At 38.2% G+C, this 27,301-nt stretch overlaps 1 protein-coding gene across 1 annotated transcript; it reads left to right on the forward strand.

Moving 5' to 3' along the window:
• The first annotated feature begins 6 nt into the window (after positions 1 to 6).
• On the forward strand, positions 7 to 27,301 carry DNAAF10 (dynein axonemal assembly factor 10). The gene is made up of 8 exons (XM_065929036.1): positions 7 to 286; positions 11,394 to 11,494; positions 13,815 to 13,945; positions 16,465 to 16,566; positions 19,070 to 19,185; positions 19,874 to 20,008; positions 23,181 to 23,278; positions 26,361 to 27,301. Exons 1-8 carry the CDS (start codon positions 104 to 106, stop codon positions 26,566 to 26,568), a joined length of 1,074 nt encoding a protein of 357 aa, XP_065785108.1. The 5' UTR covers positions 7 to 103; the 3' UTR covers positions 26,569 to 27,301.

Consider the following 27,301-nt stretch of genomic DNA (forward strand, 5'->3'; position numbering starts at 1 on the left):
CGGACAAACTATCCGTAACGTTTGGACTCTGGTTTCCAGGTTAGTTCCTCAGGGTTTGTCGGCTGTGTCCCGCTTCGCCGAGGCGAAATCTCTCGGCTGGACCATGTCGGCCTTCGAGAAGCCTCAGGTCATCTCGCATATCCAGAAGGGCCTCAATTACACGGTGTTTGACTGTAAGTGGATGCCCTGCAGTGCCAAATTTGTGACCATGGGCAACTTCGCACGGGGCACCGGCGTCATTCAGCTGTACGAGATCCAGCAAGGGGACCTAAAGCTGCTGCGGGAGGTGGGTGCCGGGTCGAGACCTCCCAGTTCCAAGATCTGGGACTGCTGCGGGAGGGGAGTGCGGATCTTGGGGGCGGGAGTTCTGCGTTCATTTTTGCCAAAGCCTTTGTCCAGAGTCCCCCCAAAGCGCTGCGGAAGCTGCGCGGGAGTAGCGAAGCTGACCACAGATTGAGCAATGCTTCGGACGTAAACGCTTTGGTTCGAGACCTGAATTCTCATCGGGCTAATTCATTCGTGCCTTGCTGGTCCCTTCCTCCAGTCATCCCCATCCCCCTCCCAGTCCAGTGCGAGGTCCCTGGAGGTGACGTTATGACTTCACATTTAAATTCGAGGCGTTTCTGGGCAGGGCGCAGTTGTTTGTGTAGTCTTTAAATAGGTACAAGATAGTAAAATACTTGGTCATACAAGCAGAGCCAAAGCAGGCACTAGGATGCCTGCTATGTAATTGGAGGAGGCAATCCAAAACAGTTATTCTTTCAACAAGTGTCCATTGATTGCCTGGTATTCTCCGGCTAGTAAATGACAATGTCCCCGATTATTATGGAGATTTTTTTCGAGGGGTTAGAGAATCAACTAAATAATCAAACCAACAATACATTAAATACAAACTGAGATGAATTCTCTAATGTAAAGGCACATGGTTCTATGAGAGTAAAAACAAAACCAGAAAACCAGATTTGCATTGAGTAAAAGCTAACTAGGTCAAATTAGGAGTTGAGATTTCCAAGAGGAAACAGCTCAGCAGTGAGGGAGAGAAATTATCTCCTTTTGAAACAAAATAGCAGAGAGGAGGCCTTGTAAATGCTGTAGATCATTTAAAAGATTTATGCCTGTTTTTGTAAGAAAAATGGGGCATCAATGAGGGGCTCTAAGCAGGGTGTGGCAAGGTTAGGTTTACAAGTTTTGTAAAGGTTACACTAATGGAAGAATTGGGGAATAACAATATTAACTAACCTTTTTATATCTGTTTACCAGTTTTTAAATGCATTTATTTGGGTTGCCTAGGGAAAAAAAAAAAAGATCAGTTATACTCAGATGTTAGCATTGTCATAGATTACAGGGAAGTTTGTAACTCCAGGGACCAAAAACTATGGAGAGAATCTGCTTGGAGGAGTTAGGGTCTCAACTGTTAGGCAAAGGATGCATACACTTTCTCTAGGTAAGCTTAGATTAGAAAGTATGTAAGGCCTCATCCCGTTTTAAATTTCTGTGAATGCCACTTTTCTTGTTCAGATTGTCTTTGCTAGCCAGGCACTCTGCTCCTAAACGTGGCTGCTGCTTTCCTCCCTTTCCTTATGTTTTTCATCACTTAGCCCCCAGTCACCTGTTGCTGTTCTAAGATCCAGTTCAGATTATTTGACTATTGACATCTCACTCCTGATCCCTGCATAAAGTAACTTTCCTTTATTGCTTTCCTATGGTACTTATTTTCTGTGCTAGGAATATATCCTTCTGTCCCATGTATCTCTAATTAGATTGTAAACTCCCAGAGAGTAAGGACAGTTCTTTAGTGTGGTAAAAAAGGAGCAGCCCCTCAATAAATGATGTGTTAAAAGAATGAGTGAATTTATGTCTGTAAAAGGATATAACTTGGAACATTTAAATATTGATTTATTAATCAATTGATTGAGGCCAGGAGTTTGAACACATAGGAAACATTGAAATTGAAGAAAGAAAATGGTGAACTATCAGGAATAAATACTAGTGACATTTTTTTGGTAAGGCTTTATGACTTGTGTACATTTCATGAATACACTTGTTCTGTGAAGAGAAATAGTGTTTTTTGTTTCTTCTAGAGTTCTGAAAGATTCTAGCAGTATTTTTTTTTTAATAATTTTGCTTTTTAACTAAAGTAATGTATGTTCATGATAGAATATACCAAAAATATAGATAGGGAAAAGAAGTAAATTGATGTCACCCACCTCAACACTAGGAGTATCCACTTTTTATATTTTCACCTGTATCCTTTGACTCTTCTTTTTCTACCATAAATTTTCCATTGAGAACCTATCATTTCAAGGTACTATAATAAAGAAGGATCAAAGATATTTCAAAGATGAGTCCTTCCTCCTAAACAGCCTACTGCCTAAAGTGAGGGTAATACAAATGCACAGATTTGAGAGCTTACATTGTGTTGCTGTGATAATGCCGTGGAAAAGAATATAGGTTAAGAACAGTCCCAGTGATTCCCAGCTCTTACTGTGCACTAGGAGCATCTGAATGTGTATCGTTACTGTTGTTTCGTGTGTACTTGTGTGTACCTGTTTTAAAATATTCATGCCTTGGTTCCACCCCTGGAAACTGATGCACTGGGACTCTTTCTTGCCTCTAGACTAGTTTGAGTCCCAGCATCAGTATTTTTTAAACTTCCACCAGATGATTATAATGAGTAGTAGGGTTGACTATCTTCATTGTTTAGTCGCTAAATTGTATTTTTTGCAACTCCATGAACTGCAGCCTGCCAGTCTCCTTCTGTCCATGGGGTTTCCCAGGCAAGAATACTGGAGTGGAATGCCATTTCCTCCTCCAGGGGGTCTTCCTCACCCAGGGATCGAACCTGAGTCTCCTGCATTGGCAGGCGGGTTCTTTACTACTGAGCCACTTAGGTACCTTTGGGGCATCCCAAATGCATTTTCCTTTATTTCCCCTCTTTTTCCCTCTTCTAGAGCAAAGTTAGTTTCTAGCTATCATTGTGCTAGTTGAATTATTGGTTAAAAAATTAGGAAACATAAAATATTAGGAAACTTGATTTTATCCCTAGAGAACTACCTCAAGCCTTGTGCTCCAGAGTCCATGGGTGCAGGATAAAAAGGAAGGAAGAAAATGGGTCTTTGCTGGTGCCTCCTTATTACTAATCGATAGATAGGGGGTGAAGGCAGGTCTTCGTATACAATTGAGTAGTTTGTTAAACTGCACACAGGTTTCTGGCCAAGGGTTCAAGGGAAGGCTGAAATCCATCCCTCTCCAGCTTTTCCCCTCTTGTGTGAAAAGTGGTATATTCTATCATGAACATACATCAGCCTGTAGAGGGCGCCTTCCACCCTCGCCCCCTCAGCCCTCCCTACTTGGCCCAAAGGACTAGGGGTGGCCCTGAAAAGTGCTACAGTCGGGGATGTTTACACTTTAAAAATTAGTGATAATCTAATAAAGTTCTGCTTTCTTAGCCCTTGTGCCACTGAATTCACTGCTTGTTAACATTTGGTTGACTAAACCTTTTAATGTTAATTAAGTTGTGCCAGGATGTGGAGGAGGAAATACTGACAAGCTGTACTAGACCCACCCACAGATAGAACAAAAATAGCTCTGCTGGGAATTATCGATCATGGGCTTCCTTAATCACGTTAACTTATTAGAGCAAAGAGAACCAACAATTGGGGGGTCAAATATGTCTGTCATCAACGGTCATTTTCAGTATCATAGCAAAAGTTAATATATTCTAATTTACTTTGTGGAACACATTTTGCAAAATAGATCTCCATTTTTTTAAACCAGTTTTCAGCAGGAAAACGTAAGTGTTCTCTGAATTCTTTTCATCTTTTCTTTTCCAAAGGTAAAACATTTAGCAGGGACAAGGAGGGGTCCCTTTTATGAACTATTAAAAAGAAAAATTAACTTTACTCCAATGTCCTTTCTTAATTTAGCTGATGTTATCATTTCCATGAACGTCTAAGGAAAGAGCAAACATTTCTGCTTTTTTAAGTCCACTTGCCAACCTAGCTCAGCTTTTCTGAGCAAAGCGCAGCCCTCCCTGCTGTGCAGATAACAAGATGTTTATACATTTGAGTTATTTTTCAATATGTTTCTGTATTTTGAGTTTAATTTGATTCTTGATCTTTAATTTGATTCTTAAAACATCATTTGCAACAGACCGCTAGTTAAATCTTTGATATAAGAATATATGGCTATCCTTTGATAAAAGGATACAAGGACAAAAAAATAACAGGAAGCATAAATATCATGTTTTCATTTTATAAAGACATAAAACGAAGGTAAAAACCAAAGGGCACAAATCTGAAAGTAGGTTTAAGTCAGGCCTTACTTACCTCACCAGTCTAGTTCAGGATTGGAGCATTTCTTTGGGACTTCTAAGGGCTCGAGTTTACAGAATTCGGGCTACATAGGAAATGTTTATTTAACTGATTTACATATAGTCCTGGAGACAGCCTTTGGTAGTAGAAAGAGCTTGGAATCTACCTGACTGTAGGAACCTTGGGCGAGTTTCTTCATCTTTTGCACCTGCTTGTCATCTGGAAAGGGGTGTCCCAAACGGTTTGCAGTGGCATGTGTTAGAAGGGATGGACTAGTACCGAAGGACATCTAGAACAGTTATCTGATACATTGGTATTCCATATGTGGATGCTGTTTTTATTATTACATATAAAGTGACACCGAAAACTGTGGTCTGTCAGGTGAAAATATGACGGGAGAAAAGGGAACACGACCTCCAGCAGTGGTTTCCCTCTCTCCAGCACTGGGACTGAGAAGCCATGTTCATTTATACTTTCATTTAACAATGTTGAACACCAATTAGGTGTTGAACAAGTTGCTGAGGGCCCCGTTCCTGTGGTATTCATTCTAGGAAGGGAGGAAATAGATAACTGAGTGAATAAAAGAATTTTGTTGATAAGTGAAATAAGATTAAACAGGGCAAGTGATTGGGATTTGGGGGTTTCACTTAAGATTGGAGGGGTGGGGAGGATCTCTTAGAGGCGTTGACTTTTAAGCTGAAATCGGAGTTGGTAGAAGACATGATGATGTGGGGGAAGACCAGTCCAGGCTGTGGGAACAGCAAATGCAGATACCCTGAGGCAGCTTGACTGGTGAGTCTGAAGAACAAAAATGCAGCCACAGGTGTGGCTGGAGTGTGAAAGGAGAAGCCAGAAATGAGGTCGGAGAGACCAGCAAGCTCAGCCTTCAAAGGGCATTGTACGTTTATATACCACAAGCCTTGGTGCCACTCCTGTGGGCCTTGCCTCTAAGTGTAGATACATTTTTATCTCATTCCATTCATTATTTGCAATAAACCCCTCTTTTAGAATCCCTGCAATGACACACGTTAAATTATCGAGTATAGGCCCCACCATGTACTAATATTAGAGTAGTGCTCAGGTTGTTTTCTCCTGAGGTCGGAATTCTCAGATGTGTTCAGGTGTCAGTACATCTGGACATTGTGGTGTGGTTTTTAGAACAACGTGAAATATTGTAATAATCAGTTCCACCTCTGCACAAGGACACGTTTTCCCAGTAGAAAAAAATATATATACTCTGAGTATATTTATTATATATTTATTATATATACTTTGATATTTGCATCACAGGAAGTAACCATGCATAAAAATTTTAATGCTGATTTCCAGGTTTTCTTATTGTTGTTTATTAGCTAGTATTTCCTAGCAGACAAACTAAAAAAATTATTGAAGAAAACTTAAACCTGAGAAAAAATATCCATTAGCTCTGTGTGTGTGTGTGTGTGTGTGTGTGTGTGTGTATCTATTTGTGTATCTGTGAATTTATGTTGGTTCTGGAAGATCAGTGGTTGCAGTTTTCTGGTTTCTCTATTCCACACGATCTAAAGGCAAAAGTTAGGTAAAGCCATAATAGAGGAAAACTTTGGCTTCCCAGTTTTTTATTAGTAGCAGTAAACACTTGGAAGTGTGTGCTTCCTACAGGAACTGAAAAGTAGGAGTCAGCTTTTTTCTCTTCCATGACCTAGGAGGAAGCGAGACCCCATCAGAGACTCCTGGGGAAAGCAGTGGAATTATGGGAAGCAGAATCTTTAGCTGGTGGAAGAGAAGACGGTGGGTGCCAGTCTTCCCAAGGCGATTTGGGGAAGAATTTTCCCAGAGAGTTTCATCAATATATGGTGCAAGGCCTCCTGTAGTTCTTAATACCCAAGTCCCTGGAAGCATATTCCTGTCCCTCAGGGCCCACCTGTTTCTTACCCGAGAGGTCTGTTCACATCCTCTGCTTTAGACTGAGGGAATCATTAGCAGTGACCTGGACCTGAAGGGGACCCAGGCCCTGCGTGAGACAAATGGGAGGAAGGAGTGGGGAGCTGTTTCTTCAGTTGGTCCAAGTTGCAAGTCTGAATTAGTTTAGCTATAGGAATTGTGTTCTAATAGTGTGATTAAGTGATTCGCTACAATGATTAATTAGTTAATTGAGTGATTAGCTATGTCAGTATTAACATATTGTTTCAGGTATTTTATTTGGGAGAAGGGAATGGTGGGGAGGATGTAAATGATTTGGAATTGGAAACTGCTTTATTAAATTGACAAAATTGTGATCCTCCATGGTGTCCCATTGTAAGATATGTTTTCCATAAAATTGGAAAAACAGCTGAAATAAATGAATATCAGTTTTCTGATATCAAATATAACTGATGCTATCTCAGATCACCAGTGTGTTAAAAAGGAGAAAAAATTAACATTCTGTGTTCTAGTTTCATCAGTGCAGTCTTTTACCACCATGTTATTGCAGGTATCTGAGTAAACAAAATTTAATCAAAGGGTCCTGGACAGTTCCAAAGAGTCCCAGCTTTATTTTAGGCCAGGCTACCTAGTAACTGCTAGTTCATCCAGATCCCAGGCAGAAAGCTCAGCAGGCTGGGAGTTTCCAAACCCCAGAGCATATGATGATTTCTTTTGAATCGTGAAAGAGAAGTTCAGTTATAGTTTGTGTTACGTGAATTTTATTTTCTTCTTTGAAAATTGCTACATGTATCCTATGTGGAAATCCCCAACCAAACATTGAAAGTGGTAGGAAAATTGCTTTCACAAAGTACATGAAATAGGCCAACCCTAGTGGTGGGGTTGAAGATTGGCCCAGCAACTCAAAGATTACAGGAGAAGTGCCCTAGAAACTGGGGAACTCTGTAGAGGGAAAAAAAGTCATCCAGATATATCTCTAAGTGAAAAAAATCAAGTCAATGGACAATATATTGATATTATGATGCTCTCTGTATTAAACCAAATCTATATGTAGTTGTAAATAGGTAGCAAAGGGTCTAAGACAATGGGGATTACTTCTGGGAAGTGTCAAAGGGAAACTTACTTTGCACCCTTCAGGTCTTTGGTTTTGTTTGCATCTTTATAGGGAACATGTACTATTTTTGTTAAAAATAAAAGGAAAATAAAAAAGGAAACTTCCCTGGCAGTCACATGGTTAAGACTCTGCCTTCCAATGCAGCAGGTGCGGGTTTGATCCCTGGTCTGGGAACTGGGATAGACATGCTGCAGGGTATGGCCAAAAATTAAAAATGAATAAGTAAATATAACATGGTAAATCAACTGCAGTAAAAAATTCAAGAAAGAAAAAAGTTAAAGATTGCAAGAGACTAAATGAGAGAAATAGTTTTGTCCTGTTGAGCTGACAATAAATGGAAGGTGCTATTCTGCAGCTAGAGTGTGATATGTGGATGTGTGTATATATGTGTGTGCACTCAGACACTCAGTTGTATCCAACTGTTCGTGACCCCATAGAACCTCAGTTCCATGTCCTCTAGAGTTTCTGGGGGCCAAGGCAGCCGGACATGTAGACTCCAAGATGGACTTCAGTGACATGCACAGGTGGAGTTTGCGTATGGCTATTTTACTGATGAGACTACAATTACTTTTGTATAGCATGGGTTTGAACTGCATGGGTCACTTATACCCAGGTATTTTCTCAAGAGTTAATACTACATTACTCCATGGCTCATGGTTGGTTGAATCCACGGATGCAGAGGAATCTTGTATATAGAGAGCTGACTGTGAGTTACATGTGGATTAACTCCTGTGCTGTTCAAGGATCAACTATTATATATAAACTTTGAACAATAGTCTTTTATTTTTATTTATGTTTGTTTATTTGGCCAAGTGGCTGTAGAATTTTAGTTCCCCAAGCAGGGATTGAACCCAGGGCTTTGGCAGTGAAGGCTCGGAGTCCTAATCACTGGACTTCCATGGAATTCCCAACAGTCTTTTTAAATTAAAGAAATATCAAAACACTGGCTAATCCATGCTAACAGCTGTGCCTTTGGTGCACACAGGTATACCCATCTCTTTGCACTGAAACGGTCTCAGAGAGAATCGGACATAAACATTCTCAGTTTATAGGATTCTGCAGGGAAAACTATACAAGACACATAAGTGGGGTTTTTTTCCTGTTGTCACCTGGAAGAGTAATATCTTCAGTATATCCTTTTCCTTAGAGGCTTTTAAAGAAGAATACCACATTAAATGCTGAAATCTGCATATTTGCAAACCAGTGGAGATATTAGAGGTGTCAGCATTTTAATGTCTTATTAGCAAGATGAGAAGAAAGGGAAAACTCATTCATTTGACATACAAGCATACCTCCTTTTACTGCGCTTCTCTTTATTGAATTCGCAGAGACTGAATCTTTGACAGATTGAAGGATTTTGGTAACCCTGTGCTGACCGAGTCTGTCAGCACTGTTTTTCCACCAGCACTTGCCTGCTTTGTGTCTCTGGATCATGTTTTGGTAATTCTTGTAATGTATTTGTTTTGGTGACCTCTGATCAGTGACCTTTGATGGTTATGATGTGATTGTTTTGGGATGCCATCAACCACACCCTGACAAAACTGCAGGCTTAATCAGTAAATGTTGTCTGTGTTCTGACTGCTTCACTTGCTGACCTTTCTCCAAACCTCTTCCTCTCCTCAGGGCTCCCTGTTCCCTGAGACATAACAGTATTGAAATTAGCCCTACAGTGGCCTCTAAGGAAGAGTCACAGCTCTCTCACTTTAAAGAAAAAACCAAGAATGTTTACATTTAGTGAGGAAGGCATGTTGAAAGCCTAGATGGGCCATAAATTAGGCATCTTACATCAAATAGTAGCCAAGGTGTGAATGCAAAGTGAAAGTTCTTGAAAGAAATGGAAAGTTCTACTCCAGGGAACACAGGAATGATAAGTGAAACAGCTTTATTACTGATATAGAGTTTTAGTTTTAGTGGCCTGAATAAATCAGCCACAACATTGCCTTAAGACAAAGCCTAGTCTAGTCCAGAGCAAAGGCCCTAACTCTTCAGGTCGTTGAAGGCTGAGAGAGGCGAGGGAGCAGCAGAAGAAAAGCTGGAAGTTAGCAGAGGTTGGTTCACATGGTTTAAGGAAAGCAGCTGTCTCCTTAACGTAAAAGTATAAGATGAAGCAGCCGGTGCTGATAGAAGATGCTGTGGCAGGTGCTGCCGAAGCTGCAGCAAGTTATGCAGAAGATCTACTAAGATAATTCATGAAGGAGGCTCCACTGAACAACAGCTTTTTGGTGTAGATGAAACAGCCTTCTATTGGAAGAAGATGCCATCTAGGACTTGCATAGCGAGAGAGGAGAAGCCAATGCCTCAAGTCAAAGGACAGGGTGACTTTCTTGTTAGGGGCTAATACAGCTGGTGACTTTAATTTTAAACCAATGCTCATTGACCATTCTGAAAATCCTGATTCCTTTAAGAGTTATGCTAAGTATTCTGGCTGTGTTCTATAAATGGGACAATAAAGTTTTGATAACAGCACATCTGTTTTACAGCAAGCTGTTGAATATTTTAGGCCCACTGTTGAGAGCTACTACTCAGGAAGAAAAGGCCTTTCAAAATACTGCTGCTCACTGACAATATACCTGCTCACCCAAGAGCTCTGATGAAGATGAACCCATAAGATTCACACTGATTTCATGCTTGCTAGCACAGCATCCATTCTGCAGCCTATGGATCGAGGAGTAATGTCAACTTTCAAGTCTTGTTATTTAAGAAATACATTTCTTAAGGCTACAGTTGCTAAAGAAAGTGATTCCTCTGATGGATCTGGACAAAGTAAATTGAAAACTTTCTGGAAAGGATTCACCATTCTAGATGCCATTAAGAACGTTGGTGATTCATGGAAGGAGGTCAAAATATCAACGTGGATAGGAGTTTGGAAGAAGTTGACCCAGACCTCATGGATGACCTGAGGGGTTCAGGACTTCAGTGGAGGAAGTAACTGAAGTTGTGGTGGACACAGCAAGAAAACTAGAATTAGAAGTAGAGCCTGAAGATGTGACTGAATTGCCAGTCTCATGAGAAAACAGTAATGGATAAGGAGTTTCTTTTCATGGATGATCAAAGCAGTTAGCAATTTTTTGGCAATAATGTATTTTTTAATTAAAGTATGTACATTGTCTTTTAGACATAATGATTTGCATGCTTAATAGGCTACAGGATAGTTTAAACATAACTTTTACATTCACTGAGAAACAAAATTTCATCTGACTCAGTTTATTGCAAATGTTTGCTTTATTTTGGTGGTCTAGAACCAAACTTGCCAAATCTCCCAAGGTCTACCTGTGCTTTTCAGTTCAGTTCAGTTCTGTCACTTAGCCGTGTCTGACTCTTTGCAACCCCATGGACTGCAGCACGCCAGGCTTCCCTGTCCATCAGCAACTTCTGGAGCTTGCTCAAACTCATGTCTATAGAGTCAGCGATGCCATCCAACCATCTCATCCTCTTGTCATCCCCTTCTCCTGACTTCAATCTTTGCCAGCATCAGGATCTTTTCCAATGAGTCAGTTCTTCACATCAAGTGGCCAGTGTACTGGAGCTTCAGCGTATACATCATTCCTTCCAATGGATATTCAAGACTGATCTCCTTTAGGATGGACTGGTTGGATCTCTTTGCAGTCCAAGGGACTCTCAAGAGTCTTCTTCACCACCACAGTTCAAATGCATCAATTTGGCATTCAGCTTTCTTTATAGTCCAACCCTCACATCCATACATGACTACTAGAAAAACCATAGCTTTGACTAGACGGACCTTTGTTGGCAAAGTAATGTCTCTGCTTTTTAATATGCTATCTAGGTTGGTCATAGCTTTTCTTTCAAGGAGTAAGCTGCTTTTAATTTCATGACTGCATTGCAGGCAGATTCTTTATCAGCTAAGCCACTGGGGAAGCCCACCTGTACTTTTAGACTATACAAAAATTACTGAAGGAAAAGCATGATAATTTTTTATCAGAAAGCATTTTAATTGCTTTTTAAAATTGTGTGCCTTATTTAATTCCCATAATAGAGCCATAAATATGGATTACAAATAGGTGCTTACCTAAATAACGTATCCTCTTTCCCTCCTTTCTATCAAGATTGAAAAGGCCAAACCCATTAAATGTGGAACATTTGGCGCAACATCTTTACAGCAGAGATATCTAGCCACTGGAGATTTTGCTGGAAACCTTCATATATGGTAAGATTATTTCATCAGTGTGAAGACATAAGCAATTTCTTTGATAGTTGTGTTACACTTCCACTGAAAGAATTTTAAGATGCTTTTTGTTAAATTTTAACTGTTTATAAGAATATTGCAATTACTTTTTAATATATATTTTTAGATTTCACATTTCAAATCTATTTTAAAATACTAACATTTTTCTTTAGCTTTTTCAAATAACATTAATATTTATTTCCACACATGCTGTTTAGTGCTAGCATCTAGCACCCATATTTGTAATAAAGGGTTATTCCCTCCACCATGAAGGATACGTATATAACAATGCTCATGTATAACACTGAGAAATTAGATGTTGTTTACATTTTAAGATATTTGGCATTACACAATAATATATTTTTGTATGTTTTAATTTTTTTAACATAGAACTCCCAGTTCATTAAACTTTTTTCTTTTTATGCTTTAACTTACATCTGAGCACAACTTTTCAGGAACACATCTGTTGAGTAACTCAAGACAAACCTGTTTTGAATAAGCAAAATCTCAATAGTACCAAATGCTTTAGAGTTATTTCCTCATATTTAGAGTTGAATGAATTGAAATTCCTCTGTAAAAACTTTTTAAGACTATCTGTTAATCATGTAAAATATACAATAATGTTCAGGAGGAACTGTCTTCCCTACCTTGTGAACTTTTTTGATTCTAATTTAGAATCTGCTATTTTTTAACTGAATTATTTTGGCATATTTATTTGTCTTAGAATCATAATATAACATAGAATGAGGCTATTTTAATTCCGTTTGCTTTAACTTCTTAATAATTAGCAGGCTTCCCAGGTGGAGCAGTGGTAAAGAATCTGCCTACCAATGCAGGAGATGTAAGAGATGCAGGTTCGATCCCTGGGTCGGGAAGATTCCCTAGTGTAGGAAATGGCAACCCCCTCCAGTTTTCTTGCCTGGAAAATTCCACGGACAGAGGAGCCTGGCAGGCTACAGTCCACAGGGTTGCAAAGAGTCGGACACAACTGAGCGATTGAGCACACATGCAATCAAGTTGGTGTTTACTAGAATGCAGAATGCATTAATTTTTACCTGCTGTGTCATATACTTTCAAAGAACTTGAGAGAGAGACCAGTCTGAGTGTTATTTTTTAAAATAGATACATTTCAGCACAAAAGTATGCAACAGTTGACTGTCTTCCTAACAGAGCTTCCTAGTATAGGTATTACTGCTTTATTTTCATTGGTAAGTCATAATTTCATGTTAAAAGAACTGATGTTTAAAAGTCTATGAAAAGAGTAAACCAGTTCTTTTAAACAGAACCTCAGTCCTCTTTAGTCTCTTGACGCTTTCACAATTAATGCCACAAAGATAAGCATCACCTCTGAATCAGGTGAACTTCTCAAATTTTATTTGCAAGATTTTACAGATAATTCTAGGCCTACTGGTAAGTTGAGATTACATGTCATGAAGAACTAAGTTCATTAAAAAGAAAAAGTACAAGTATTGTTGAAAAGTGACTTGCTGAAAAGAAATGTGGATAGAGGCTCCAATACAAAAGCAGAAGGAGGGGTGTGGAATGGAGAGAGACCAGAGAAGGGTGTGTTAGCATAACCTGTTTGAGCCACTCACCCAGCCATAGATTCAGACGCACAGAAGAGGAGGTGCTTTCCAGGCTTCCCTTCACTTAACTAACCCAGAATTAGAGACTTCAGCTAGTTTGCCTGTAATATCTGTTGTGGTCAGCATGACGACACACTGAGAATGTAACTAGATGAAAATCAGTGTGGAACTCAGAAAATAATATTAAGGGAGAAATGTATACAAAGCAAATGCTACTCATGTTTTATCTCTCAAAAGATCTCAAGATCAAACTACCAAGGCCCACTTTGGAAACATTCTAAACCACTTTTGAATTTACTCTGTATTTAAAGCAATATTATCAGCCTCCATGTACTAGAGAGTCAACAGGTTTGGGGCCCCACCCTGGAGATACTTGTTCACTATGTCTGGGGAGGAGCCTATGAATCTGTATTTGTTTAGAAACATCGCTGGTGGATTCATGTGCAGAGGTCCTGGATCAATCGTCTTTGAGGACCATTGAGTAAAGTGGGCTCAGGAGTTAGAATTCCAAGTTGAATGATGACAACTCTCATGGAGGCCTTGAAAGAAGCTAAAATATAGAGGAAAATTTGGAAGTAAATGTATAAATTACCTTAATTGAAAATGCCCTTTTTTTTTTTAATCAAACATCTCAATATGGCCTGCATTCTTAGATTTGAGTAGTGAACTAAATGTTTGGGATGTGTGTAAGTAAGAAGCTCTGTTCTGTTGTTCAGGAATTTGGAAGCTCCAGAGGTCCCGGTGTATTCTGTAAAGGGCCATAAAGAAATTATAAATACTATAGATGGTGTTGGTGGACTTGGAATTGGGGAAGGGGCCCCTGAAATTGTGACTGGCAGCCGAGATGGTAAGTCAGAATATTCTGTGTACATTAATTTTTTTTTAAATTAAATCTCTCTGCAGCAATATATTCTATGTGGAAGTCTTCCTCAATCCTTGACCCCCTAAATCTAACTCTCTATTCTTTTTAATGGGCAAGTTTGATTGTGTATCCCTCAATTGTCTCAGGCTTTCAGGAGATTTCGAGATAGAGGCATAGCACTTACTATTTTAGTCTTGAGCTAGTTCAACTATTAACAACCATAGTTTCCTCTGAACCTTGAGGATTTAAAAAGTCTCTAGAAATTTTTGAGGTAGCTGACGATATACTGTGGGTGGCAGCTTTTCATTTTCTTTTTTTAAAAAGCAGAATTAGTACTTGTGAAAATTGTCATATTGACAGCTGGTTGAACACTGCAGTCTGTGGTCTTTCCGCTGAGCTTTGCAGGAAGCTTCCGGAGCTCCAACTCTGCTTTTCCCCCGCAGTGACTAACAAGCGACAGGCCTTCTGGGGTCCTGAGCTGTTACGAATTTAACAGCCAGAATTTTTGTTGCTGCAGAAGGGGGACCTAAGTGATCAGTACCTTCATTAGTTTGGCTAGTTTTTTTTAATGCTCAAGACCATGAAGAAATTGTTTTCACAGAAAAGCGGAATTTAATTTTCTAACAGCTTCTCAAGAGCAGCTGTGTTTTAGAAAAAATCAAATATTTTTTTCCAATCATAGAAGCAGTATGGAATATAGAAGGAAAAATTACAGTCTACCACACTAGCATAAATATCAGGTTGGTTTTCCTTTCTAGTCTAAGATACAATTTATTAACACTGTATTATCAGGGTTAACATGATTTAGTTTTGTTCTTTCTTAGTCTTTTTATTTTTTGTCGCTTCACCAAGGCATGCGGGATCTCAGTTACCAGACTAGAAATTGAACCTGTGTCTTTAGTAGTGGAAGTAGGGGGTGCTAACCACTGGACCGCCAGGGAATTCCCAATTCCCTCAATTTTGTATCTTAATCTTTTAATATTTAATGTTTTGTCATATGATATTGCTGTTTTGGTGTGGTCTTCATAATTATCATTTTGATGCTTTATGATATTCCATCCTATGAATATAACACAGTTCCCTAGCCGTGCCCCTGTTAATGAACATTCTATTTGCATTAAGGTTTTATTTGTTGTTTTGGGAGAGTGACAATGAAATGAGTATCATCATGTATGTAACTCTTTTGGAATAATCATATTTTATCACTTAAGAAACTTGTCAAACTTCCCAAAGTACCTATTTATCATATCAACTATGGTAGATGAGGTAAACTGCCAGTCTGCCCACCAGCATTGATTCCTTTTTCCCCCTAATTTTAGAGATAAAAATGCTATCCTGTCCTGACTTGCATTAACATCTGTCTGTATTTGTTTTTTTAGTTAATTTTGTTTTGCAGATTTTCTATTTATGTTGTTTGTTCATTTAACTATTATAAACTTAATGTTACCAATTTTTATGAGTTCTGTATAACATGCGTGCTCAGGCATGTCCAACCCTTTGTGACCCCCATGGACTGTAACCCTCCAGGCTTCTCCGTCCATGGGATTTTTCAGGCAAGAATACTGGAGTGGGTTGCCATTTCCTGTTCCAGGGGATCTTCCCAGCCCAGGGATTGAACCTGTGTCTCCTGCATTGGCAGACAGATTTTTTACCACTGAGCCACCAAGGAAGTCCATAGAGAAATTATAATAACTTGTCACATTTATAGGAAATTTATTTTTCCTTGAAGCAACCTTTATAATGACCAACTTTATCCTTGGCCATAAATCTAGTGAAATATCTCCCCTTTTCCTGCATTTATTATCCTTTTCAAGGATTTTTTTTTACCTTTTTTCTGTTCTCACTTGGGTACTTGCTTTTTAAACATCTTATTATGTGTCTTTGTGTTTCTCAAAATCAGTGACACTAGTTAGTTTTCCCATAATTTACATTAAAATGAGGGAGTTTAAATTGAAAAGAATTACTAGTTACTTTTATTAACTTCTTCTCCTTTACTGCCATGGGGGGATTAAACTGAATTGTATATGAAATGGTATTCTAAAGCCTCATACACGAAATCATAGATATAAAAATTAGTTTATTTATATGTATAAGAAAAATGCCAGTGATTATATGGCTACTAAGGAGAAAACATTAAAATGACACTTGCTTTATTCTAAATAAATAGTACATTTGTTTTGGGCTTAAATCAAGAAAGTAAGGCATGGTTTAAATTATATAATATTTGTGTTTGTCAGTCATACCTTGTTGATGACTTAAGAACAGTTATTGGCTTTGTTGTATATCTACTAGTTGGAAATCAAGTCAGATGGTATAACATGTGGGTTATATCTCTTATATTAAGTACAACTTGCCCAATAACAAGTCAGAAAAATGTGACTATTTCTCAGATATTGTAACATTGATAATATCTCCATGTACATAGAAAGCCATGTGAAGAGAATGCAGAAAGAAATGCCATCATTCACTATTGAATTTTGCCAACTCCTTTTTTTTCATGTCAGGAACTGTAAAGGTGTGGGACCCAAGGCAGAAAGATGATCCTGTTGCTAATATGGAGCCTGTACAAGGAGAAAACAAGAGAGACTGTTGGACTGTGGCATTTGGTAAATTACTGAAGGACTCTTACACCTGAAATACCAGATTATAAAAAGCACAGTGCTTCAGGAAAGTCCTGATAGTCGGTTTAGAATCTTTTCTGTACATTATTCTGGCAATTTATCGAGGCAAATAGACATGGTGATTGGGCCTGGGTTTGAATTCTCACTGTGCTACTTGCTGGCTTTGTGACCCAGGGCAAGTTATCAGGCTTCTCTGATTTTTGCCTGCTTCATTTATAAAATGGAAGTCATGATAGACTTTACCTAATAGTATTGTTATGAGAATTCAGAGTTAATACACGTAAAATACTTAGAATTGTGCTTAGATATCAACTGCTCAAAAATACGGACTATTATTATTTATTTCTGTTTAACTTGGTAATATTGACCTAGTTTAGAACCACATGCCATTAGTGAAATTAAGTAGAACCTTAGATGGTAACCTGACCAAGCTTACATTGTACGCTACACAGTGTGTGTTTATTTTCTGAAACTAATTATACTATTACAAAATTATATCTTAAAAATTTTATAATCATGTTCCTCTGTTAATATACTTAAAATGAATATTGATGTTTGCTCTTGTATCTTTCACTGAGCACCAAAATTACAATCACTTTTGCTATTAATAATAAAGATAAGAGCCATATTTAGTTTTAAACCTTTACTTTCTTTCCCCTTTTTCTTAGTGTAATTGGTATAGATTATCAGACATTAAAAATGAGATTTAACAATGTATGTGACCTGTCTAGCTTTTTATGTTAGTTTTAAATTGGATTGTTGCTTCATCAGAGGAAAGTTTTTTCTTTAAAACTAAATTACCACTGAAATTGGGAGATTTCTATGTGTATATGTTATAATTACTATGTGTGTGTGTATAAGTAACAATATAAACCAAAAACATACCACTAAATTACCCATTTTAAAAGTAAATTACCACTAAAATTAGGAGATTTCTATGTGTATATGTTATAATTACTATGTGTGTGTGTATAAGTAACAATATAAACCAAAAACATGCACACTTGGGAAGAAATTTCAGAATTAGTGTTTAGAATCATCATATAAAATTTATGTAATAATTAAAAAATGATTAACTTTGGGTCCATTAAAGGCTTTTTAATCATTGTTCTAAGGGATGTAAGTGCAGTTTAAAATATAGGACATTAAATTTAAAGAAAGGACGTTTATCTGAAGCAGACTCTTATTTTAACTTAAAGAAGCCGGTAATTTTAATAAAAAGTGCTATTTACATTAATTGTATCACGCATACAAGGTCAGAGTGATAAAAGGTCACAGAGGCTTAAATCAATACAAAAGGAATCCCAAGGGAGCCAAAAGAACATACTGACCTCAGTCCAAGGATATGTAGGATTTGAAACACTGAAATTGGGAGATTTCAAGCATTGGAAGAAGAGTACGTAGAAGGAATGGAGGTAGGAATAGCCTTAATGATGGCACATGGCCACAGCCAGAGGTGTTTAGATGGTCTGGAGGTAGCGGTAAACCTTTGAAGGCTTTTGCAAGGATGAGATATGATCAGAGCTTTAGCTTTACACTGTGGTCGTGTAGGCAGGAGAGCTGAGTGGCAGAGGAAATGTGAGTTCTGAAGCTCTTTGCAGTATTCCAGGAAATATGTAGGTTTAAGCAGTGAGAATGGAACAGAGGAGTAAATTCAGAAGATAACAATGTGGCAAAATAAATACAGTTTGGCAATTTTTTTGGACATGAGGAACAAGGAAAAGGATTATGTCCAAGGTAACTGAATTTTGAGGTTGACTATGAAGTGAATGATGTTAATTGAAAAAGTTCCACAGAGTATGTAATAGTTTTTAAAGGAAGACGATGACATCAGTTTTAGACATCATGAGTTTCAGCTGCTGTCATGTCATCTCGGTGAACCCTCCAGTGGAAATGCAGGGCTGGAGTTTATAAGAAAAGGGAGTAATCCAAAAAATTCCTGGATCTGAGCAAGATGAATTCAACTGCAGGTTGTAGATTTACTTCAACTGTGCGCATCTGATAAGATAACACCAGAACAACATTTGCAAAATAAATAAGTTTAAAGTAGTTTCCATTTACATTCAAAGAAAGCAATGGAAGTGTAACTGTGTTTATTCTACCAAATCCTGCTATGCTTGAATTGTTAGTCTTTGCAAATAGAATATTTGTTTTCAATTTAAAATCCAGTAAACACTTTCATATATCTCTTGAGCACGGAATCTCAGTAAAGAGCTTTTTTGATAAATAATATCAGGCACTAAATTAATAATCCTGGTGTCCTATAGGATTAGTAAAATGAGATTCTACCCAATGTGACTTCTTCACCTGATTTGGTACAAGTGACCTGTGTTGTTTTGTAAGGTTATTGTTTTGTTTTGTTTTTTATTTTTATTGGAGTATAGTTGATTTACAATGTTATGTTAGTTTCAGATGTCCATAAGTTTTTTTAAGCAGCCTTCAAATCAGCGTTTAAAAAAGATCTGAAATGCCATGTCCTGATTTCCAGGCAACGCTTATAATCAAGAGGAGCGTGTCGTGTGTGCCGGCTATGACAACGGAGACATCAAGCTGTTTGATCTCAGAAATATGTCCTTACGGTGGGAGACAAATATAAAAAATGGGGTAATGTGCATTTGCATTCTTTGCAGTTTCTCTGAATGTCTTTTCCACACACCTCTGAACTTCAAAAGGAAAGCACCCCTAATAACTCGTCTCAGTAAAACTCCTTTATGAATGGATGGTTCTTAACCTTTAGGGTCTGTGAAGTCCCTTGAGGATCTGATTAAAACTCAGGGACACTCTCTGCAGAAGGAGAACACACACCCAGGTGTGGTGTGACAGTACCTGGTGCGTCACCGCCCCTGCAGCCCATCTCTGGATACCTGTGGGCTACGCAGTGTGATGTTAAAGTGAGCTGGTAATATCAGGAAGCCCGAGATTGTAATTGACTCCCAGGTACTTGTAGGTTTTTGGTTCCTGGGTTGTACATCTTTAGTGAAGAATGTGGTTCCTTCCTGTTTCCTCTAGTCAGCCTTGACTTAACTTTATAAAATCATTATGTAATAATGGTAAAATGTTAAATTATGGCTTTCCAAATGTACCTCAGTGCCTTAGATGATTATGGGACCTTACTAACCGAGAAGAAAATTTTCTAGTTACAAGTATTTGGTATACAGATTCAAAAGATAAAATGATTGTTTTTTAAGTGCTTTCACATGAGCCAATAATGTGAAAGTTGTTTTACTTGGTTTGAAAGAAACTCTTGGATATAATCATTGGAGCATCACTCATAAATATTCTCTATTTTCAGGTGTGTAGCTTGGAGTTTGACAGAAAAGACATAAGTATGAATAAGTTAGTAGCTACATCTCTGGAAGGAAAGTTTCATGTTTTTGACATGAGAACACAGCATCCAACCAAAGGTTTTGCTTCTGTTTCAGAAAAGGTAAAGAGGAGGGAAATACCTTTCTATGAAGAAGAATGTTCATGTTAATAGCTTGCTTTAGACTGATAAATAGAATGAGTCACCAAGTTCCTTCCAGGTTTTTTGCATAAAGGGAGCTATTTTTAATATATTCTTGTTGGATCCTGGTAAGTTTTGCTGTGCAAAGAATACTTTTCCCAAAGTTTGTCAGTTTCACATTTCTTGATTATATTCATAATAAAGGCCTTCGTTGGTAGTGACTCTTATTTTGTAGTTTAAGAGCAATCACAAGAAAACTAGCTGGTTTAAGAAATTAGTCAACGATAAGTGGGAAGAAAATCCAAAAAGAGAGTATGTCTGTCTATGTGTGGCTGATTCACTTTGTACAGCAGAAACTAACATAACATTGTAAAGCTGTCAGAATTTTCTTTAAAAAATTTAGAAAAAAAAAATTTGGTTAACAAAACATAGTCTGGTGTTTCCTAATAAATATCCAGTATTAATACCCAATTATATACTTTTAGGTATATGCCAGTATCCCAGCCCAGGAATCAAACCCAGCCTCCTGCATTGCAGGCAGATTGCTTACCATCTGAGCCACCATGGAAGCCCAATATATATCTTAACATAATACTAATTATATACTTTTCAAAAATGTATCAACATTTATCCATGTGCGCTCAGTCCTGTCCAACTCTTTGCGACCCTACAGACTGTAGCCCACCAGGCTCCTCCAGGGGATCTTCCCAACCCAGAGATCAGACCCGCCTCTCCTGCCTTACGGGCAGATTCTTTACTGCTGAGCCATCAGAGAAGCCTCATAGATATACTTTGCCTTGTTCCAAATAGTATTTGAGGTAACTTAGAGGGAAACATTTGGTATTACAACATTAGAAAAATTGATGAAGAAAGTAGCACAAGTGGGAAGCACTGGTTTAAAAAAATGAAATTGCCGTCTGGAGTAAGGGGTGGCATAAAGTTCCTGCTGAAACTTCCCATCATTTGCGAGAGATGAGTTGGAAATGTGACTCTGAGCTTCCTCAAGTATAAAAGAAAAGAAAAATCAGTCTCAGATTTGTAATTTCCATAATATTAAATTATGTAAGTTGCTCAGGAAATGAAAATTCACTTCCTTGCTCCTTTTCCCTCTATCATGGAGTCAGTAGTACTTCTCAGACCTTCATATTTTGTCTTAATATTATTAAACTAATTATTATTGCATACAAATTACTGTTACTGCTCAGTGACCTGTAATCTTAAGGTAACTAGCTATCCACTGTAATTTTGTTTTTCCTTTGTCATTCCAGGATATATTAAGTATCTATCTGCAACATAAGTGAAGTGAAAGTCACTCAGTCGTGTCCAACTCTTTGCGACCCCATGGACTATACAGTCCATGGAATTCTCTAGACCAGAATACTGGAGTGGGTAGCCTTTCCTTTCTCCAGGGGATCTTCCCCACACAGGGATCGAACCCAGGTCTCCCGCATCGAAGTTGGTTTCCTTACCAGCTGAGCCACAAGGGAAGCCCATCTGCAACATAAAGCACTTACTAAATTGTTCCAAATACAATCATTAACACTTTTCACCTTAACTGGAAATTACAGTGTCTCCAAAAAAAATTTTTTTTGTTACATTTAGTTAATCCAGTAATTGCTAAATCTGTCAAATAAAAGACTGGTGTATTTTAGTCATTTCCCCTCTTACTTTTTGCTTTTTATCAGCTTCCAGGAAAAAAAGAGAAAGTATAAGCTACAAAACAAATTAAGATTTAACAGCTTGAACCTAGTCACTTGAGGACTCTCACATACTTAAAGTGTATCTTTTGAGATATGTATTTTTCTCTGCTAATGATAATTCTCTTAAAAGGATGTTAAAATCATATGTCAAGACTGAACATTAACTGAAATGCAGATGTCTTATGTGTGGCTTAAATCAAGTTCGCTGGTCTCACTACTTCTACGAAGCAGAAGTCTTTTCTCCCTCCCCCATCCTCCTGCCTCCCCCTCCCCCCTCCCTCTCTCAAGTTCCACACAGTGAATGTAGCACTATAAGGATTGATTTACAAGCTGTTAACATTCATCCAGTTGCTATTTCTATCTTTAATATGACTGATAAAGGACCGGGCTTGTTATAACCATAAACACTGTCTGTAAGTCTTCCTGACCCTTGTTTTGAAGACTAGACAAGTCCAGTGGTGAAAATTACAGATAAGACTTGGAGCTTTACATTAAATTCATTCTATTTATGGTAATTCTTGGTACTTACCACTCAGTTTTGTTGTGAACATAAAACTGCTCTAAAAAAGTAAAGTTGTTAAAAAGAAGTTCCAGTCCATCCTTTTTTCTCCTTAGAAAATATTTTTCTTTTTTTGTATTTTAAGGTTTTTTTTCTCCTTAGAATGAGCTAGAGATATTTAAATGTATAAAATCTATACGCATAATTTGTATGATACTATGAAGCTAAATGTTAAGACTTTTAATCTGATTTTTTTTTTTCTTTTAAGTTCAGTAGAACTTTGCTTTATAAAACAAGAAAAATGATTCTTTTCCTAATTTCTGTTGGGCCCTTATAAATCTCTGTAGCCATTATAAAGAGAAGTGCCAGGGGACTTGGTACTTTCACTGCCCAGGGCCCAGGTTCAATCCCTGGTTGGGGAGCTAAGATCCCACAAGCCATGCAGTATAGCCCCCCAAAATTTTTTAATTTAAAAATAAATAAGAAAGTTTAAAAAGAGAGACATGCCAGAAAAATAATTACTTTTATAACAGTGATTGAAATGATTGAAGTTACTAAAATTGTTGATAGAGGTAAAAATTGTTTTCTTACAGGTTTCTCTTCTAGGACAGTCTTTTTTTCCTAATTTGTTTTATTGGAAGTATAGTTGATTTACAGTGTTGTATAAATTTCTGCTCTACAGCAGAGTGTTTCAGTTATATGCATATATCCATTCTTTTTATTATTTTCCAATACAGTTTATCACAGGATATCGAATACAGTTGCCTGTGCTAGAGTCGGACGTTGTTGTTTATCCACTCTGTATATAATAGTTTGCATCTGCTAATTCCAAGCTACCAGTCCTTCCATCCCCACCCCTTCTCTCCCCTGGCAACCACGTCTGTTCTCTATGTAGGGTAGTCTTTCTTTATCCTAAAAACTCATACTCCGCTTGTGTGCCTCTTGTTCTGTTCAGGCTCATAAGTCTACTGTGTGGCAGGTCCGACACCTGCCCCAGAACCGGGAGGTCTTCCTGACGGCGGGGGGCGCCGGCAGCCTGCACCTCTGGAAGTAGTAAGTCTCTGCCAGCGCGCCGTGCTCCATTTAGGGGACTTGTGGGCGTAAAGTAGGATTCGGTTGAACTCTCTGTTTTTCCTCCTTTGACTTAGTTCACTTTGATATGATTTTAAATTTCATGGTATTACATAAGAATTACTTTCTAAGCTTTTTTTTTTTTTACCAATATACTTATATATATATTTTATAAATAGCAATATAAACCTTTTAACACAACAAATAGGTTTTTTAGTGGTATGTTCCATACTTTAGAGTAGCTCATGAACACTTCATTTCATGAATTTGAAATCATGGTTTTTGCTAGGTTTTGTTTTTTTTAATAGGAACACTTTGAAGGTTTTTGTGAAATGTTATTATTCGGTCATCAGAACAGAACCTTTGTAAGAAAAGGAAAGGGGCTGAAATTCTTAGTTTTAGATCCTGATAACTGACTTGCCCAAGTTCAGGTGACGTCACTGTGATAGGACAGGAACAGCTTGAAGACGCTGCCCGGCCTCCCGGAAGAACCTTGTCATTGCGTTCGCGTGTCTGCTCTTACTCCCTATTTGCCTTTCCAAGTGGGCTTTCCCCTTTCTTGTAGATTCTTCTTGTCCACATGGAGAAGATCCTTTAACATTTCTTTTAGGGGAGGTTTAGTGTTGATGAGTTTCTGCTTGTCTGAGAAGTTGTTTTATGTCTCCTTTTATTCTAAATGATCATCTTTCCAGGCAAAACATCCTGGGTTGCAGATTTTTCCCTTTCAGCACTCTGAGTGTATTGTGCCATTCCCTTCCGATCTGCAAAGTTTCTGCAGAAAAATGAGCTGATAGCCTTCTGGAGAGTCCTTTGTATGTGATTTTCTGTTTTTCTCTTACTCCCTTTAGAATATTTGTATACTACTTAATGTCATCCCAGAGATCTTTTAAACTGTTTCCATTTTTTAAAATTTGTTTTGCTTTTTGCTCCTCTGATTGGGTGATTTTGATCATCCTGTTTTCTAGGTCATTTATATATTCTTCAGTATCGCTGTCTGTTTATGTTTCTTTTCGTATTTTTTTCCCACCTATTGAGTTCTTAATGGTCTTTATATATTTTCTAGTTCTTTGTTAAAATTTTCACTGTGTACATCTGGTTTTTTCCCCTAATTCAGTTAACATTTTTCTTACCAGTGCTTTAAATTCTTTATCTGGTAAATTGTTTATTTCTGTTTCATTATTCTTTTTCAGAGATTTTCTCTGGCTCTTTCAATTGCGTGCAGTTTTGTTTTGCCTAACTTTCTCTGCCTCTGTGCCTATGTGAGTCTTAAAGGGGGTTCTTATGTGGGAGACTGAGTGTGCGCAGTAGCTTTGGTGAGCGAGCGGCATCTGACATGGACACAAGTTGCATCTTTCCTCCGGGTAGCTGGCAGCCGTCACTCTGGTAGGGGGTGTGACTGGAGATGGAGGGGCTCGGGCTGGAGCCGGGGATGTGGTGGGACCTCCCCTCTGTTCAGTGGCCATTACTGCCCTATTCGGGTAGGGGTCTGACCCCAAGTTGCTGAACAGAAGCCAGGAAGGTGGGCCCAGGCTGCAGTCTTCCTGTGAGTCCCAGTGGCCCTCCAGGCAGCCAAGGGGACTTGTCTCCCCAACATAGGACCTGGAGGCACCCCCTCGGTAGCTCGCATCACCTACCCCCCAGGGCGGGTGTCTGCCTATGTTTCTCCCCTTTTCCTCTGAGTCCCTACCCAGGGGCCCAGGTCCTACCCGATCACTTTTCTTTTCTTTTCTTCCCTTCCCAATTCCATGTGTTTCTCCTCACAGCCTTGGTCGTACAGAAATCCTTGTGCCAGTTTCCAGTTAGTTTTCAGTGAGAATTGTTCCTGTTTTTGATGTGTTTGTGGGGAGAGGTGAGCTCCACATCTTATTCTCAGCCATCTTGATCAATTTCCACTGACTTAGGGGAAAAAAAGAAAATCTTTGTTATCTTTTAAATACTAAACAACTGCAGCCTTTGCCAAGAGATATGGAAAATGTTCTGTAATGTCTGTTCGTCTGAATGTTGTATTCTTTTTAAAAATCAAAAGGAGGTGTAGGGTCTGAGAGGAAGAAAGGATAGGAGGTTATCTGCTTATCATTTCTTTGTTTCTGTTCTGCTTCTGAATTGCTTCATGCCTCTTAAAAGTCTTGGCCTTTATTACTACTTTTGAAATAAGGGTAGTCATAGTTGATACCTAACAGGCTTTAAAAGACCTTCAGAGGAATACCCCTCTGTTTCACTAGGAACACATCTCCATGGGGGACAGGTGTTTCATTTCTCACTTTCTCAAATCTAGACCAAATCATATTTATGAGTTGTTAACCTTCAGCTCTTTTTATGTTATAATTTTATATTTTTAGCTGATAGAAGATCAGACGTTCTAGAACTCACTGTTTTCTTTTTTGATGCAATGATGTCCAGGTCTAAAATCTCCTCCCAACAGCACTTTCCCTTAGAAATGGTACATAGAACGTCCTTCAGCTTGGAGGAGCTCTGGGCTTAGAAACCAGCATCAGTGTCTCTTCTGGAAGTGTTAAGATAAGGTTCTGCAAATGTTACTTGTAAGGCAGAAGGTTACTTGTGTCATCTTAACAATCCACATCTAGAGAATTATAGTAAAAGATGATTAAGAGCACCAGATCAATTTTATTAAAGATGCTAGATCAATCTAGAGCTTTCATAGTAAAATAAAAAATACTCATGCTGAACAGAAATGATGTTTCAACATTTTTAGTAGAAATAATGGCTTTTTATGAGAATTGTGGGGTTTGGACTTGAGGTTGAAATGCTGTCTCCTTATTGCAATACAACTCAACATTAGAAAGATGTCTTGTGTTAGTCAGACAGTCGTGTCCGACTCTTTGCAACCCTGTGGACGATAGACTGCCAGGCTTCCCCGTCCGTGGAATTCTCCAGGCAAGAATACCAGAGTGTGTATTCACTTCCTTCTCCAAGAAAGACGCCTTAGTATTTATCAGTTCCAGTAGTCAAGTGAGAAATAAAAATAGCTATTGGAGCACATGTGTAAGAATAAAATGACAAATACTAAGGTTTATCTCCTCATACACTTTGATCTTATTTTCAGCGAATACCCGATTCAGCGATCAAAGAAAGATTCCGAGGGTGTAGAGATGGGAGTTGCAGGTTCCGTCAGCCTTCTGCAGAATGTTACGTTGTCTACTCAGCCCATTTCAAGTTTGGACTGGAGTCCAGATAAGAGAGGTCTGTGCATCTGTAGTTCATTTGACCAAACGGTGAGAGTACTGATCGTTACAAAACTCCACAAAATTTGATCTTTGGACTTGAAACCCTCCAAAGCAAATACTCAGAGAATGTAGAATACGTTCTGGGATCCTCTGACCCTCACTGAACAAAGTGCGGTTTGACTGATGGAAAAAGGCCCCAGACAAACCTCTGGGCCAGCCTCTCTCTGGCTGTGAAAGGTCACACGGCCTGACCAGCGTCCTGACTGGGTGGTGGTTTGATGTTGCACATGGAGTACCAAGGTCTCCAGAGCCAACTCTGTTCCTCCCCCCTCCATTTCTAATAAAAAGTTGCAACTTTTCTATAATTAATTATTTTAAATTTGTTATATGTCCTCAGAGTTTCATATTCTGTAATTACATTTGTATTATTGCATTTTAGTCTTTACAGGTTTGTAGTAATGATTTAATTTGTTTTAAAATAGTTTACCTTGGTAAGACTATTGTGAATTAACCTTCATAAGTAAATACACTTTGAGATATTTCAGTGTCAGTAAATCTCCATGAAGAACATTGCTCTATAAACTACCAAAGTGACATGGTCATCAGTTTTCAGCAGTTTAACTCAGAATGAAATGCTGTGATTGACAAAGACTTTTCTTTTTAAAATTTTTTTAATCTTAAAAAACAAGTTGAATACTGGAGACTTTTCAGTTGCTGACTGTGATGATGTTGAGATGTATAAGACTGTGGGGCTTTTGTAGTCTTGTGTTTTGTCGAACTTTTTAATATATTTTGTGAATAAATTTTGTTTGTGACGTCT

This window comes from Muntiacus reevesi, chromosome 3 (genome assembly GCF_963930625.1).
Source record: "Muntiacus reevesi chromosome 3, mMunRee1.1, whole genome shotgun sequence".
NCBI classification, from domain to species: Eukaryota; Metazoa; Chordata; class Mammalia; order Artiodactyla; family Cervidae; genus Muntiacus; species Muntiacus reevesi.